The sequence below is a fragment of the Podarcis tiliguerta genome, assembly GCF_965153285.1.
Source record: "Podarcis tiliguerta genome assembly, chromosome: 8".
In the NCBI taxonomy this organism is placed as follows: Eukaryota; Metazoa; Chordata; class Lepidosauria; order Squamata; family Lacertidae; genus Podarcis; species Podarcis tiliguerta.
Window position 1 is genome coordinate 57,144,835 of NC_139541.1, and position 17,169 is coordinate 57,162,003.

At 45.6% G+C, this 17,169-nt stretch overlaps 1 protein-coding gene across 3 annotated transcripts in view; it reads left to right on the top strand.

Annotated features, from left to right (window-relative positions):
- RIMS3 (regulating synaptic membrane exocytosis 3) overlaps positions 1–17,169 on the top strand; it is a 62,606-nt gene that overhangs the window by 37,445 nt on the left and 7,992 nt on the right. For 2 of the 3 annotated variants that reach the window (XM_083453151.1, XM_083453152.1), the window contains exons 3-6: positions 9,724–9,865; positions 10,919–11,031; positions 13,792–13,893; positions 14,696–14,835. In XM_083453151.1, coding sequence (XP_083309277.1) covers positions 9,724–9,865; positions 10,919–11,031; positions 13,792–13,893; positions 14,696–14,835 — 497 coding nt within the window. Of the gene's footprint in view, positions 1–9,723; positions 9,866–10,918; positions 11,032–13,791; positions 13,894–14,695; positions 14,862–17,169 lie in introns of all 3 variants that reach the window. The other variant, XM_083453153.1, reaches the window with a different exon arrangement.

Consider the following 17,169-nt stretch of genomic DNA (forward strand, 5'->3'; position numbering starts at 1 on the left):
TTACCTTCCTGCCGGAGCGGTACCTATTTATCTACTTGCACTTTGATGTGGTTTCAAACTGCTAGGTTGACAGAAGCAGGAACCGAGCAACGTGAGCTCACCCTGTTGCAGGGATTCAAACCGCCGACCTTCTGATCGGCACATCCTAGGCTCTGTGGTTTAACCCACAGCGCCACCCGTGTCCCTAGACATTCCATTTTTCAAAGGAAAAAAACACCTGCCTACTTTGGTTTTTCAGAAGCATGATCTCACAATAGGTGGGGATCTCTTTCCAGATTTTGGAATGCAATACTTATCAAGGGTTGAGCACTAACACCTTCTAGCTCTTGGAAGCGGGGACAGAGAAACTATTTGAATGTGGCAGAGATGATCACAGTGATGGAGAGATTGGGGGAGATGGGAGATGAGAAAGAGAAATAGCACTGAGAGTTTTTGTCTAGAGTTGGCTGATGATGAAGCAGCTGTGGGTGTTGTGGCCTTCCCTGGGAATCTGGCAAATTTTCTGCCTTCTGGAGAGTATCTGTTTCCAATAAGCTCAGCTTGAATATTTGTAATTAAAACATATGTTATAAAAATGTCAATAGATCACTGTCCTAATCCATAGGCAAGAGAACTCTGCAGTGATGCTCCTGAACTTCTTGCTGTTCAGGGAAATAAGGAACCAAGTGGCAATATATAAAGATGCCCAAACATCTCTTCTGACAGAATGAGTACAGAATTCTGGCCCATTAGGCATTCTCCTGAATCCAATGGCTTTGCCAATATCCTAGCAGCCACCTAGAAAAGGTCAGAAGCTTAGAGCTGAGCTGATGTCCCTTGGTGCTCAGTATTGTATTATTACATCTTTTGTCCCCTGCTCTAGATGAGCTGCACAGCCTCTGGGGTAAAGAAGTGAGACATAATTCAGTTTCTGTTGTGCTTGCAAACCTCCCCTACTCTGAAGCTGCTGAATTAGCATGGGCCGAGGGTGCTGGCTGTTTGTATGACATAGGTGCCCACCTACAGGGAACTGGACCAGACAGGAAAGCAGCAGTTTTGAGTTTCTACCCTCTTGAGTGTTGAGCAGAAAAGTAGAAGCATCTGTGCCTTCCTTTCCCCCTTCCCTGTCAATCTCATCCAATGGGGAGAGGGGTTACAAATCGGTAACACTTTGCCTTGCTGTCCATGGTGCTGAACTTTTATAAGTAGGGAATGCATGTCTTCTGAGATACAGAGTTGTAATCAACTAAGTTCTATTCTGAGTAGGGGAACCTTTGACTCTCCAGATGTTATTGAACTACAGCTCCCACTAGCCCCAGAAAGCATGGTCAGTGGTCAGGGATGTTGGGACTTGTCATTCAGGAGCATCCAGAGGGCCAAAGGTTCCCCACACTTGCTGCAATGTTCTGGATTTAGCCCAGAATCTCAAACTGCTCCTGCTCTGTTCACATACAAGACATTTTCAGAAAAGTTCAGTTCTGACTCTATTTATTCTCCTACCCTGCAACTCTTGAATCCAGGCAAACTGCGGCATGAAGGAAGGGAAAAAAAGAAGCACAGAGGTTCAGCTGTAGATTAGTGTCAATGCAAATGGGGTTAATTAATCCTTGCCATGGATTTGCCCACACTGTGTTCTGATCATGAAGCAAAATAGAATGGGGGTGGCAGGACTTTTATCCTCCATGACTCATTAGGAAATAGCTCTCTTATGCCAAGTCAGACCATTGATCCACCTAGCCTGGTACGATCTACTCTCTGGACTTTGGGCTATAACTCCTATCATCCCTAGCCATTGCTCATGCTGGTTGGGGCTGATGGGAGCTGTGGTCCAAGACACCTAGAGGGCACCAGATTTGGGCAGGTTGCTTCATTCTAACTGGCAACTCAATCTAGCTGCAGTTCCCTCTCAGGACCAGCAGCACTGGTGCACCAGGTGCTCCTAGTTTGAACCTTACAGTGTTTGCCCCCTCCCCCATGGCTTAATCACTTGCTTGAGCAGGATCCTAACTAGGGTTAGAGGGAGCCTGAGAACATCATAATAGGAAGGGGATCCTGTCCAGGCATTGATTGAGTCATTTGGTTTACTTACAACACTCACTGGAGATTTCTTGGCATTTGGGGTGTTTAAGCCTCATTTTTTACTCCTGCATGTCATGGTCTGGATTTTGTGGGTGTATCTGTGAGGTTGATTTCTCAATCGACAGTAGGAATGGGGTATCTGTATACTCTTGGGCTCCAACTTGTACCATCCCCATCTAGCATGGCCAATAGTTGGGAATGATGGGAATTGTAGTTCAGCAACATTTGCAGGTTTGCAGATACCCCATCCCTGATCTAGGGAGACTTGGCATGCCAACATTCCTGGGGATGTTTCAGCCCCCTGCTGCTGGCATTCCTTCCGCTGGTGAGCAACTCCTGGAGGGAGGGAGGTGAATTCATGAGGAGCTGGTAGTCAGGCCATGCTCTGTGGGGATGAATCACAGTCAACAGGACCAGAGGAACTGCCATGTCAGATCAGGCCACTGGCCCATCTCATTTCCCTTCCCATGACAGGCTTACGCTTCAGAAGAAACAAAGCAGCCGGCCTCCACGTTCTGCTCCTTCCTCCCACAATGCTGTTTGCCGTGGTACTGGATGTGTGTGGGTGGTGGACTCCAGCAGATTCTCTCCTGACCTTTAAATCAGTTGACTTATGTCCTGCAATGGTCTAGTTTAAATTCTCCCAGAAATGCCTCCTGAGTGACTGTAAACCAAATTGTCTGGTAACCGTGAATGAGAGAGATGTATAAAGATGGGAATGAGGGGGCTCTCCAGTCTAGCGCAAAAGTTCACAGATGCTGGTTATTAACACAGTAAGTTATTCTGTTGTACAAAAGGAATCCTCTCTAGGTTTCTAAATAGTTAAGTATTTGACGGAGAACAACAGGCTTTTCATAATGGGCATTTTGTACTGCTCCTTGACTAAAGAGCCACATTAGAAAGTATCCTAGAATTAAAGAATCATAGAATTGCAGCGTTGGATGGGACCCTGAGGGTCATCTAGCCCAACTCTCTGTTGTGTTGAAATCTCGACTAAAGCATCCAAGACAGATGGCCATCCAACCTCTGCTTGAAAACCTCCAAGGAAGGAGAGTTCACCACCATCTTAGGGAATCTGTTCCACTGTCAAACAGTTCTTACCACCAGAAAGTTCTTCCTGATGTTTAGCTGGAATCTCCTTTCTTGTAACTTGAATTCCTGCTCTCCAGAGCAGGAGAAAACAAGTTTGTTCCATCTTCCATGTGACAGCCCTTTATATATTTGAAGATTGCTATGATACCTCCTCAAGGTCTCCTCTTATCCAGGCTAACCATACCCAATTCCCTCTACCATTCCTCATAAGGTTTGGTTTCCAGATCCTTGATCACCCTACTCTCCACACATTCCAGACTGTCAACATCCTTCTTAAATCGTGGCAGCCAGAACTGGACACAGGACTCCAGGTGTGGTCCGACCAAGGCAGAATAGAGTGGTATGATCTGAACATGATACTTCTCTTGATGCAGCCAAGAATAGCAATAGCTTTTTTTGCTGCTGCATCGCACATTTTGAGTGATGCAAGATAGCTAGGGGAACTAAGGTCAGCTTTGATTAGCAGAGCCTAACACTTTCCTTCCCCAACCTGGAACCCTCCAGATGTTTTGGGCTACAATTTCCATCAACCTAAGCCAGCACAGTCAGTGGTCATGGATTATTGGAGTAATTGTCCAAACATCTGTAGGTTGCGGGTGGCTGGTTGCCATATAGGAACAGATCTGTGTAAAATTTGCATATGCAAATTATTTATATAGTTGAAAATTTAGGACCAAAATAATTTAAATGAAAATCCAGTGCATTGCCCCATAGTGGGGAAGGCTATGACCTGGGGCATGGTGTGCTTGCTGGCAATGCACTAACAGTTGATGCACAGTTTCAAGGTTCCTTCTCTCCTGTCTCTGGTTCTTTATCTTGAAACAGGACACTTTCAAATAGAGGACTGTCCTCTTTAGTGCAAGACATATGGTCACCCTAAGCCCTGCTCTGGTTCCACTTTGTCCTTTCTTCCAGGCCTGCTCCTCCCATAAGGGCCTGGCGGTATGATTTATGCCAGACTCTCCCTGGGGAACAGCCTGCTGAAGGATGCTGGCACAGACAGATTAGTATTAGTGAGCAAAAGAGAGAGCATAAGCCTGCTCTGGGAGGAAGGAAGGTACTGGGGAGGGGGAAGGAGAGGAAGGGTTGTCATGGCAACTCTGTGAATGATTGTGTGAAGTGCTGATTAGGACAGAAATTAGGGGGCCAAAAGGAGCCTGGATAGTTTTGCTCAGTGGTGCACACAACTTCTTTTGCTTCTGTTCTGAAAATTATCCTTATCTACACCAGCCTCCTTCATTCCCTCTCTAGGGGCGCCCCGTTTTAAAGCAGGCTGTGCTCCTGCATCTGTAAGAGAAATTTAGCAGCTTTGTTTTGTTGTCCAACTGCCCACACCTCAGTCTGTGGCAGCATGGTCATGAGTCAACACCAGCTGGTTTCTGAATCACATCTGCCTTGGTGTGAGGCAGTCATGTGGATGGCCCCTACATCAGACAACACAGCACCCAAGCTTTAGAGCCTAAGGTTACCCAGATGCAAACTGGAAAGCCCTGTTTGCCTTTTATTTGTTGGCTGGCTTGTTTTAGTAATTACATTTGCATCCCGCCCGGGTGGGAGCCCGGGGTAGCAAACACAAAAGTGGTAAAATAAAAACAATTTTAAAAATGTAAAACACTCACATACGCTCATAGCTAACAATTTTGAGGTTGCCAGAAATAGTCTTTCAGCTAAAAGATGTCTGGGAAAGCAGAAACAGATTAAAATTCCAACTGAAAGCCAATAATGAGGGAAAGAGACACCTCACCAAAGAGCATTCTACAAAGGAGCTGCTACCAAGAAGGCCCTGTAATGGGTCAGTGCCAACTGGGAAGCACCCGGTGGCAGCACCTCCAGCAGGGCCTCCCATGTTGCTTGTAGGGCCTGAGATGGTTGGTATACTGAGGGGAGGCACTCTTTTAGGTACTTAGGTCTCAAGTCATTTAGGGTTTTGCATGTCAGGCCTGAAACCTTGAATTGGGCCCTTATAAAGCAGGAGCTGTGTGCTCTTCCACTCCTGCCTCTTCTCCACACCACCCTTCCCTCTGCTTTCATCCCTTCCTGCATCAGGTCAAAGGCTGCTGCAGATGGAAGTAGAGAAGGACAAAAGAGCTAAGGGGAGAGATGGACATAAGACTCCAAACAGGTTCTTTTGTCTCTAGGATTGTCACCTGTCCAGGGAAAAACCAGCCTGCTCTGTTCCTGGGCTTTTAACTGATGCTTGATAAACAGTTGAAACTGCTGCTAAAGGTACAATTTTGGTGGATAGTTCAGAAGTTGGAAAACTAGTGCCTTGCATTGTTGGAATTTGACATTAAGTTGAATTTAGCATCTAGGCCAGGGAGAACAAACCTTTATCAGTCCAAGGTTCCCTCATTTGCAACCTCCAAGGGGCCATGTGCAGGTGGTAGGCAGGGCCAGAGGAAGAAATGGTCAAAGAAACAGTGAGGAGTGTACAAAGAGTTATATTCCAGCCAAACAAAAGTCACCAAGGTCTACAAACACTAGGGCTGCCATATCTTGAAGAGCAAAAAAGAGGACAGCCCAAGCCGCTGCCAGCCCGAGCTGGGAAAAGAGGTGCGGGGGCTACCACACCACTTGTCTCTTTCCCTGGCTTGGGCTGGCAGTGGCCGCAGTGTACAGAGCCGCCTGAGCCTGAGCCGCCGAAGCCCAATCCCCCCTCCAAAACCCAGACATTTCATTTAAAATGTAAACATCTGCCTGGATATTGGCCCCCCCAAAAGAGGACATGTTTGGGTTTTGCTGGATGTATGGCAACCCTAACAAACACATCATTCAGGCAAATGAGAAGCGGCATCATCATCATCATCATCGTGTTCAAGGACATTCTAGCCAGCCAAAAACACTCAAGGAAGGCATGAAGCAGGGCCAGTGAAGTGTGTGGCCTGGGGAGGGAAATAAGGGTTAGTTAGGGAGGATGAGAGGGTTGCATTTGGTCCCCAGGCTTCAGGTTCCCCACTCCTGATCTAGACCAAATTGCTATCTCTGCTAGGTAGGGTTGAATAGAATTTTAGTCAAAAACATATGGAAGACCCCAGGGTGGAGAAGGTTAGATGCCCCCTTGCCACCAAAGATCTGGAGGAGGGAGACGTATTTTCAGTAAGAAGGGCTCACCTTCTTCTTTGTTTGGCTCCGAGACACACAGAAGTGCCTGAGTTTGGAGCTGGAAGCGTTTAAAAATAGCTCTTTTATTTTGGATTCTCCAGAGGCCTGGCAGGAGGCTTGTCCGCGTGAGGCTTCATTGCGCAATCTGTGACAGCCTCAACGAGTTGCTCTTGAGCCCCCAAATATTGTGAGTGGTGCTGGTAGCTCAGTGAGGAGGAGGCTGCTAATGAGTGGAAAGAAGTACAATCTCTCGCACAGAGGCAAGCCTTTTCGATAGGGCTGGGCACGTTTTCTTAGGCTCAGTTCTGAATTGAGTCACATAAAACGAGCTGATTTGGGATTTCTTTGGACCGATCTTGAATAGCTTGGGTCTATTCTGGAAGTGAGAGCTGGACCACCAAGAAGGCTGATCACAGAAGAATTTATGCTTTTGAATTATGGTGCTGGAGGAGACTCTTGAGAGTCCCATGGACTGCAAGAAGATCAAACCTCTCCATTCTTAAGGAAATCAGCCCTGAGTGTTCACTGAAAGGACAGACCCTGAAGCTGAGGCTCCAATACTTTGGCCACCTCATGAGAAGAGAAGACTCCCTGGAAAAGACCTTGATGTTGGGAAAGATGGAGGGTACAAGCAGAAGGGGACGACAGAGGACGAGATGGTTGGACAGTGTTCTTGAAGCTACAAACATGAGCCTGCCCAAACTGCGGGAGGCAGTAGAAGACAGGAGTTCCTGGCGTGCTCTAGTCCATGGGGTCACGAAGAGTCGGACACGACTAAACGACTAAACAACAACAATTCTGGAGACTAGGACATGGGTGGTGATGTGGGTTAAACCACTGAGCCTAGGGCTTGCCAATCAGAAGGCCGGCGGTTCGAATTCCCATGACAGGGTGAGCTCCCATTGCTTGGTCCCTGCTCCTGCCAACCTAGCAGTTCGAAAGCACGTCAAAGTGCAAGTAGATAAATAAGTATCGCTCCGGCAGGAAGGTAAATGGCATTTCCGTGCGCTGCTCTGGTTCTCCAGAAGCGGCTTAATCATGCTGGCCACATGACCCAGAAGCTGTACGCCGGCTCCCTCGGCCAATAAAGCCAGATGAGCGCCGCAACCCCAGAGTCCACCACGACTGGACCTAATGGTCAGGGGTCCCTTTACCCTTTATTCTGGAGACTCCCAAGTATTGTCACACTCCTGGTGATATCATTGCAGATATGACCAGCTCTGGAGACCTTTTCTCCTCCACCACCCAAATCCATGGCTATATCTGGGTGGCACAGCACATGCTTTGCTCGCAGAAAGTCCTGGGCTCAATCCCCAGCATTCCTGGGGTAGGCTGAGAAAAATGCTTTCTGAAACGGGGGAGAGCCACTGACACTCAGCATAGACAACACCAAGCAAGATGGTGCATTGGTCTTGCTTAGTATAAGGCTTTAGGTTCCTTTACAAGCCCTCTCTTTCCATTGTCCCTGTTTCTCAGAAATGATACGGAGTGCTGCTCTGGCAGTGGCACCACTGTGAGTACAAAGGGCTCCTGGATCCTATGTAGTCTTTAGTAGCCTTATCCTCCATGAATTTGTTTAATACTTTTATGCAATCGTAATACAAGTTGTTGGCCATCGCTACATCCTATGGGAGAGAACTGCACAGTTTAACTATGTGCTGTAAGAAGAAGAAAATATACCTCTTAGCCTGTCCTGAATCTTCCAATGCTCAGCTTTCTTGCATGGCCCCAGCTGAGTTCTAGCATAATGAGACTGTGCATGTGCAGGATCTTGTTTTTCATTCTGAGCCAGCAAAGAATTTGGAGGACAAATGCCGCTCACTTCATCATACATCCAAGCATTTTTAGCTTGCTCCAGAGGGCAATGTTAAGTATTTCATCACTGAAAGATCAACTGAGCACATTAAAGGCCTTTTGAACATTTTTTTTAAAAAAAAATATATTGGTTGTGAATAATTTATCAAAGGGCCAGGGACTGGCAATGCAGGGATCAGAAATCTGTTGTAGGGAGTGTGCAATGTGAATCTGCTTTGCTCTCATCTGCTTTCAAGTATTCACAAGCAATGCCACCCTTGATTCTCCCCTTCCAGAGCCTGGGGGTCTGCAAGTCAGGGACTGTTTCTAAGTGGTTAATCTTGTCCGCTCTACTGTCCCTCTCTGAGGGAAAGGTCAGTTGTAAAGGGCAGGTAAACAGCATAGCTGAAGCACAAAGCGGAGTCTTGCTTTGGTGAGCCATCAGGAGGGAAAATTCACTTTCTTGTAACTCTCTGAGAATTACAGCTTGGGCACAGGGGATGGGGGTGGGGAACACACTAATGGAGACAGATTTGCTCCCCCAGGTTAATTGCTGTTGATTCTGAGGTTGGTTAGCTGTCTGATTTCAGTTGTGGTTATGCAGCAGAGTTATCAACTTTTTTGTTTTAACTTAGGACATAGTGCCACATTTTGGAAATTCTCCCCAGACGTCAATTCTGCCTTTGAAATCCCAGTGATGTCCGGACATATGGCAGCCCTATTTTAACTATACCCCACCCTTGTACATTTAGCAGTACATTTAGCAGTAGATGAATTGGAGGTGTTTCCATCTCTGTTCTGAAAAGCATCACTTGCTAACACCTAAAGCACAAGCACAGAGCAGGTGCTCCCCTCTCCCCACTATGGTGGTGCAGAACATGAACTGCGAACCAGGAAATCCCTGAGTGAATATTAACCTCAGCAATGAATTCACTTGCTAGCCTTAGGCATGATACTGTCCCACACTTGTGCAACTAGCCTCTCACCCACCAAGATGAAGGCAGCCCACAGGGGGATCAACATTTTTGCTCCCTCCTTGGGACACCACAGACCATGGAGTTGTAAGCAAGTTGTGCTGGTGGGCTGTGTACAACTCGGTGTTCACCAATTCTGCAAACCTGCCCCATTTTCTCAGCCTTAGTTTACCATGCCTCAGTCTGCAACGTGGGATGGGGGATACGATCATGCTAAAATATAAACAGATTGTCAAAATCTGTATATAAACTGACAGGTGATGGAAAAGGAAATGTCTAACTTAGTGTGTTAGACATTCTGTTACAGTATACAAAACTATACTATAACACATATTCATTTTATACCAGTTTAGTGGTTTCCCCCAGATAATTCTGGGAGTTGTCATTTGATGAGAATTCTTTGTTGTTTTGCTCCCCCCACCAGACTTTCCCTGTCGGGGGGCGGGGGGCGGGTGTTAATAAGCATTAACTAGGTTTAAGTCTGTATTGGATGTTAATGATGTTGTAATTTTCAAATGGAGAGGCGGGGGTATAAATGTTTAATTAATAAATAACATTGTGGCATAGATACATCCAAAGAGCAATCCTCAATAATTTGATGGACCTTAAGTGTCTTGAAACCAATAATAACCCAAGCATGGGCACTTTTAAAGTCTCTGAAATCTACTGCCCGCCCCCAAGTATAATGATTTCTTTCTTTCAGATGGTGGGCCAAAAAAGCTTCGTAGTAACATCCGCAGGAGTACGGAGACTGGCATTGCTGTGGAGATGAGGAACAGGGTCACCCGGCAAGGCAGTCGGGAATCAACTGATGGAAGCACCAATAGTAACAGCTCCGATGGCACGTAAGTCCCAGTGGCAGTGAAGGCCACTTTTCCATATAGGGCAGGTGTCCCACATCTTTTTGTAAATGGCTTTCTGGTTTTACAATCAAGCGGTATATAAATTTTTATGAAATAAAATAAACATAAATAAGCATAAGCACAGGAGTGACATATTATACAGTTGTTTCCCAGTGGTTTGGTTTTTTCTTTTAGTGATCTGCTGTTGGTGGCTCATAAATGGGGAAAAGGCACAAGAGGAACAGGAAGCATGATGCCCTGGTGCTTCCTGTTCCCCCACTCCTCTGCATTATCAAAAACACATTCATCAACAGAAGCTTCTGCAAGAAAAGTGAATGAAACATGAGATAGTTGGCCTGTCTTTTCTTGCTTTGCTTCATCATCATGTCTGAAACCACCCTGTGGCACGAGGAAGGAATGAATGAAGGGGCAAATGAAGAAGTGACTCACATGCCTTACCCTGCCAGGCTTTATCTGAAGGCAGGGGGTGCATTTCTTCTGAGGGAGATATGAACGTACTCTGTCCTCACACAGGAAACCCCTTTGTTCCTCATGGAAGAGATGTGCATTTTCCAGACCTAGTGTTAAAGGTTGACATTGTTGAGGGCCCAAACCCATTGACAAGAACCCTCTTAGCCAGCTCCTCCTCTTTCCCATCACAGCCTGCTTGTTCGCCCAACTCTCAGGCAGGATGAGCAGGTAAAGAATCATGGTGGAAGCAGAATTGCAGAATTGCTGCCACAGCCTGCTTGGCTCTGTCTGTCAACCAGTCAGGTGGTAGCACTGATGAGGCAGGGGAGCAGTAGCTGCTGGCAACAGAGGTAGTGAGGGGAGTAGGTCTGCTGAGGGAGGGGGTCCCATTGATGGTCTGCCAAAACCTGGGGCTGGCACTGCATCTTTTCCATTAGACAAAGGGATGCAGGGATAACAGTGAATCTCGTTTCTGCATCTTCTCTCTTTTCACCTCTCAAATGTCCAGTGTAGCACCTGCTCACTGTATTTCCACACTGCCATTTCTCTCCCCTCACTACCTAACTCTCTTGTCCTTTCCTTCAGGTTTATTTTCCCCACAACTAGGCTGGGAGCTGAAAGCCAGTTCAGCGACTTCCTAGATGGGCTGGGGCCAGCACAAATCGTAGGACGGCAGACACTTGCTACTCCGCCAATGGGTGAGCAAACCAGTTCTAGGCACTCAGTGCTACAAGGTCACCTGAACACCCACCTCCTTTGGATTTTGTGCAGTTAACACGCTATCAAAGTCGTCTTTCATTGAGCAGGCATGGCACAGGGGCAGATTCCTGCTGAGCTTCTCTCAGACTGACCAGAATGGTGCTGTTCCTCCAGCCCATTGTTGAGTTTTGATGTGGGAATCACAGGTTCAAATCTTCACAGAGCTCTGAAGCTCTCCAGATAGCTTAAACAGGGGTGGCAAATGCTTGGCCTGTCTGATGTTGCTGGTCTCCAGCTCCCACCAGCAACATGGCTGACGGGGATGATAGGAATTGTAGTCCAGCAACAACTGGAGGGTCAGAAGTCCCCACCCCTGCTTTAAGTGGTTCTCATTAGAAACAATCAAAGAAGGCCATGAAAGTGGGCCAAAAAGGAGCCATAAATCCCCTTTTCATTGTTGTTAAGAGGGGATCTGTGATCGCCTTGTGTTGATAACCTTGCTATTATGAGGTATAACAAAATGCTCTATAAATACACCTGTTGTTTTGCAATTCAGGTGTGAACCTTGAATCTTTTCACTCCAGTACTTAATTTTGAAAATGAAGGTTTTCTGAGAGATTCAACCATCACTGCTTGAAAGCCTGCCTTTTAAAATTCCTCTCGTCTTTCTATATGAGACTAGGATGTGGTTGTTAAGCAGTGAGGAAAAGTCTATCTGCACATGTTCAGAGGTACTTCTACATCCTTTTTTCTCGTGTTCCAAGCCCGAGCTCTGGCTCAGAACAAGGACCACTTCCACCAATGCTGTTCTGTTCAAGATCCTGTTCTCACTTCCTATCAGCTCCATGTGCCACTGTTACAAAAATTCCTTTGAGCATACTGTTCAAGATAAAGCAACTGTGAAAATGCACTGTTGGCACAACAGTAGTTTTCTTAAAAAGAGGGCTCATTTTGTTTTTCTGTTTCTTGTGCTGCTTTTATCTTTTTTATTTTCTTTCTGTGCTGCTTTATTTTATTTTATTTCAATTTGCCTTTTCAGCCTGAAAACCGTGCCCTCTAGTGGTAAGATCTGAGATAACAGATGGCTCATTCTCTTCTACAAATAAGACATATCATAAAGGAGTCGTCTCTCTTTTTGCACTCCTAGCAATGGAGAACCCAGTTTCTTTTTTTGCCCTCTGCTGGTTAAAAACAGGAATGATGGGCTTAGACAACGATCCTAGGGCTGTATTCACATGAACAGGCAAGACAATGTTGCTTTGTGCTGTTCACACATTACATGTGGGATAAGCAAGGCTTTTTTCAGCCGGAACTCAGTTCCAGCACCTCTCAGGTGGGTGCCATTGCTGTTATAAGAGAAGAAGGGAGGTGTTCATGGTGAGTTCTGGCACCTCTTTTTCTAGAGAAATAGCACTGGGTATAAATGTGCACAGAGAGCAGCAGGCTGTGCTTTTAGCTCCACTCTTGATGTCACATTTGGTATTTGTTTCCTACTTGTGAGTAAGGGCTCTGCATAATCAAAATACCAGCACAATCAGATGTCCTGATGTGAAGAGCCCCCATTCATTAGCAGTTGCTCATACATTGAACTTCCTCCTTGCAGAACTGAGACCCACATGTGGTGAATGGGGCAGGGAGATTTAATGTCGGGGCAGCGTTTAATGCATAGCCCTGCTTTCTACACATGTATTCCCTGTACACAAGTCATGTGTGAATAGGGCTACAGTCTCAGCATAAGGGCAAGGCAAGACCATGCAGTTCTGTGGATACAGCACTGAATTGTCCTCTTTGGTGCTTTCTGAAGAGGATCATAGCTCAGTAGTAGAGCATCTGCTTTACATGCAGAAGGTCCCAGGTTCAGTTCCTATCGTCTGCAGGTAGGACAATGGGAGACCCAGGAAAGCCTCTTCCAGTCAGTGTAAAACAGTGACAAGGAACCTATGGCCCACAAGATGCTGTTGGATTACAAGTCCCATCATCCCTGATCGGTGGCCACGCTGGCTAGGAGGTGGATGGGAGTCCAGCAACCTCTGGAGAGCAACAGCTTCCCTGTCAGTGCTGTAAGCAATTCTCAACTCAAGGAACCAAGGAACTAAGTCAGCAGACACCAGATTACTAGGTGCCTAAGCTGTCCAACCTGTTCAAAAGCATCCTGGCAAGGGAATGCATCCTGGGGAGCAGCCACTTTTGGTAAACCCTTTGCACTGATGGGGGGAAAATGCTTTCATCTGGTGAACCCTGCTTCCATTTTATATTGTTTTGTTTCAATATTGTTGTTTTATTATAGGATTCTGATGTGTCCGGATTTTTGAACCCCCCTTTAGCAGTGTTGGCTGGTATTCATTGGGACTGGTAGGGCAGAAGGCGGGCGGGCAACCATAGGTGGAGCCAGAGCCAATGACAGGGAAAGCCAGCTAATTCTGGTTTTGTTCCCATCCTCCTGCCTGATGAGTTCTGAAAAGGCAAAACTGAGATGGAGGAGGAAGAAGCTGACAGCCAGGGCCACCCGCTGGGCTGGTTTTGAGTAAGAGGCATGCAGGGTGGGAGCAGGCTGAGGCTGGTGGGACAGTGCCCCATTTGCCTTTAGAGACCACCCTCTGCTGCCCTTTAATCTGTATCCAATCCATGGTGCCACAGTATTCCAAATGAGGATATGCTACAGAAATGTCAAGGTGGCATAAAGCAAGTTGCAGAGATGATACATGACCGGCACAGGACTGTGAATGTGTTCCCATGTTGACTTCTCTGACTTCTTCTAGGTGATGTCCACATTGGAATGATTGACAGGAATGGACAGCTGGAGGTAGAAGTAATAGAGGCCCGGGGACTCAGTCCAAAGCTAGGATCCAAGTCCATTCCCGGTGAGTAGCCACATCAGAGAAGGCCGTATGGACAGAAAATATCATGTATGACAACCGGCATGGAGCAATTGGATGTGGTTTGGGGAAAACAGATTAGTGGACTAAATTTGGTCCATGCACCAGAGGTATCCCATGGAGGAGTTAATTGAGTTGTTTCTAGTTGTTTACTTGTTTCAGAGTGCTAAACCTAGTCATTATACATCCTCCTGCCTCCTTTAGAAGTAGAAAGAATATGTAAAATGGGGTTCATGTTTGTAGTGAGGCAACTGAGAATTAATATATTCAGGTCTTCCTTTTGAGGAAAAAGTACAGGGAAAACTGGGTCTTTTCCAGTAACTTCTACCTCACTTAGTTTTTCCTTCCAAGAGTTTTACCATCATTAGTCTCACTAAGACACCCAATTCCTTCTAACATATTTTTTTAACTCTGAACACACAGATTATTATTATAAATAGTCTGACTTAGTAAGAGTGCTAATAAATGCTTAACATTTAATTAATTCATGAGATGTTTTCATAAAGTGCTATTTGATTATATTGTTGCCTTCCCCAGCTTCTACCTTTTTCTTTACCAGAAGGCTACATTTTATCTGAGTTTCCCTGCCACAGGATAATTTTGTTTAACCATAAGGGCAAATGAAATTGCCTTAATGTAAGAATAAAGTCTCCCCTCAAGCCCTATCCCCCAAACCCCACAGAGACCTCAAAAGCGTTTCATCTGCTACACCGCCTCAAAAACCAGCCCCGAGACATGGCTGCCGTTATAACAGGCCATTCATGTTTCTCTCTCTCTGCCAACGCAGCCACCTACATCAAGGTTTATCTGCTAGAAAATGGCGCTTGCTTGGCCAAGAAGAAAACAAAGACTGCCAAAAAGACCTGTGACCCGCTCTACCAGCAGGCCCTACTCTTCGACGAGGGCCCTCAGGGAAAAGTGCTACAGGTGATTGCTTTCCTCCTCTTTAAAGGGTAAGAGGATCACTACCACAGCTCATCTTCCCTCGGACAGAATATGTCCTGGTGGTACATGAGGGAAAGAATATTCTAGAACCTTTGTAGGAGGGTAACCCATTGGGGCACAGTGAAAGTTTCTGCTGAGGTAAAATGCCCTGGTTATGGGAAGGGGCTCAGTAGGTCTATGTGGGCATGTGGGAAGCAATACAAAAGCCAGGGTGGTGTAGTGGGTAGAATATTGGACTAGGACCTGGGAGACCAGGGTTCAAATCCCTACTCAGCCATGAAGCTCACTGGGGCCAGACCTTGGGATAGTCACTGCTTCACAGGGGGGTTGCGGGGATTAAATGAGGAGCGGGGAGAAGTGTGTACACTAAAACCGCAAGACAAAGGATTTGCTTCTGCAAAGCCCCAGTTTTAGATAAGAGAGAAAATACATAAGGCATGTTCAAAAATACATACAGTAAGGCATGTTCAGGCATTCACAAATCCTGAAAGTGAATGAGCATTGCCTCAGTCCCTTATCTTTCCCAGAGGTCTGCTTTCTCAGGGTCCCCCAATGCAAGTGGAAGCTCCTTATAGATTTTCCCCACACAACAGGGGAACTGACAGCCGCTGTTCAGGGTTTCAGGGAAGGAACATTTCCAGCTCTACCTGGAGAAGTTGGGGATTGAGCCTGGAACCTTCTTGGTTGCAAGGTAGATGCTCTACCAACTACAGTCCTTCTTGCATAAAGCAGCCCTTTGGTTGACTCTGTAGGAAGGGATTAAAAGGGATATAGTTTATGAATGTCAGCGAGTTAAAGGCAATGGAGCTCAGGATTGCTGGCTGTATACAAATTATTATTGTTATTAATTAGCCATGCATGTACTATTCTATTTCCTGCTTCCCTGTGTGTATAAATGTCCAGAATCCAGTTCAGATATAAAGAAATTAGAGGTGTCATTTTAGATTTCATATGGGGCCAAGGAGCTGACGTTAAAAGCCTGCTCTTCAATATATTCAAAATAGATTGCAGACAGAAAAGGAAAGGAGAATAGCATTAAGGGCTCATTCATACCTTTCGCCCCTGTGCTTTCTAGGCACAGGTGGCACTGGCTGTACTTTAAAGTGCTGTGTCCTCCTCTTTAAAGCTGAATAAGAACAAACAGAAATTTGTTTTTTTGTGGATTGCTGTTTGCTCTGATTCAGCAGTAAAGAGTGGGCTTTCATGGGGAAAGCGCCAGGGCAAAGACAAACCTGACAACAACAACGCTTGGATGTGGTGCTATAAAGTATACGCTTGTGCCTGGAAATGCGAAATAAAAGGAAGTCTAGATAAGCCCAAAGACTATATGTTTGTGGTTACATTTTTATACTTCATTGGATAGTAATGTTAACCACAAAGGTCAAACAGTTGCACATATATTCCCCATTTTGGAACACAAGGATTTAATTGTTTATTTATGTATAGAATTTACAAGTTTACCTTTTGATGGGAACATCCTCAAGGTTGGCTAGCAGCTTACAAAAATCAGTACAAAAAAAATAGAAAATATAGTTGGTACGCATGTCTAATATACTCCCAGTGCATGTCTGCTCATAAATAGGGATTTTGCTCATTTTACCAAATTCAGTAGTAGTAGTAGTAGTAGTAGTAGTAGTAGTAATAGTAATAATAATAATATGCTGCCCATCTGACTGGGTTGCCCCAGCCACTCTGGGTGGCTCCCAGCAGAATACTAAAAACCCATTTCTGCAGGAGTGTGTAATTCATACATTTTTATATGCCATTTTTACTAATAAGTGCATTTTATGCATGCTTCCCTTAATATGCACATTTTTTTGTCACAAAATCTGGAGAAGTGCTAATTTCAAAGGATAATTATGCTTTGATTTGCATATTATTTCAGGAACTGCAGATTAGGTAGTAACCTAACCAAATGTCTCCCTAGTCAGTTCCACTGAACTCATTGGGACTTACTCCCAGGTAAGTCAGTATAGGATTGCACAGCTTAAACTGCTTTTGCTGCAATCCCTATTCGCGCTTGCCTAGGAATAAATCCCATTGAATGGTGTGACTCACTTCAGAGTGAAGATGGATAGGACTGTCCTGTGAATTATTTTGTCACTCAGCGGCTGTATTGCACCTCACAGTAAACCGGGGTGGATGGTTTATCACTATGCACAGATCACTCCCACTTTGCTCCGCTAGGGAGAAGGAGCAAAAAACCACAGTCCTTGGCTTAGTATTACATCTGAACCAGGGTTCAAACAAGCCATGATCTGAAGCTAATGTTTGTTCTTGGCTTACCAATCATGGGTTGTTTGGAGCAAAACAAAC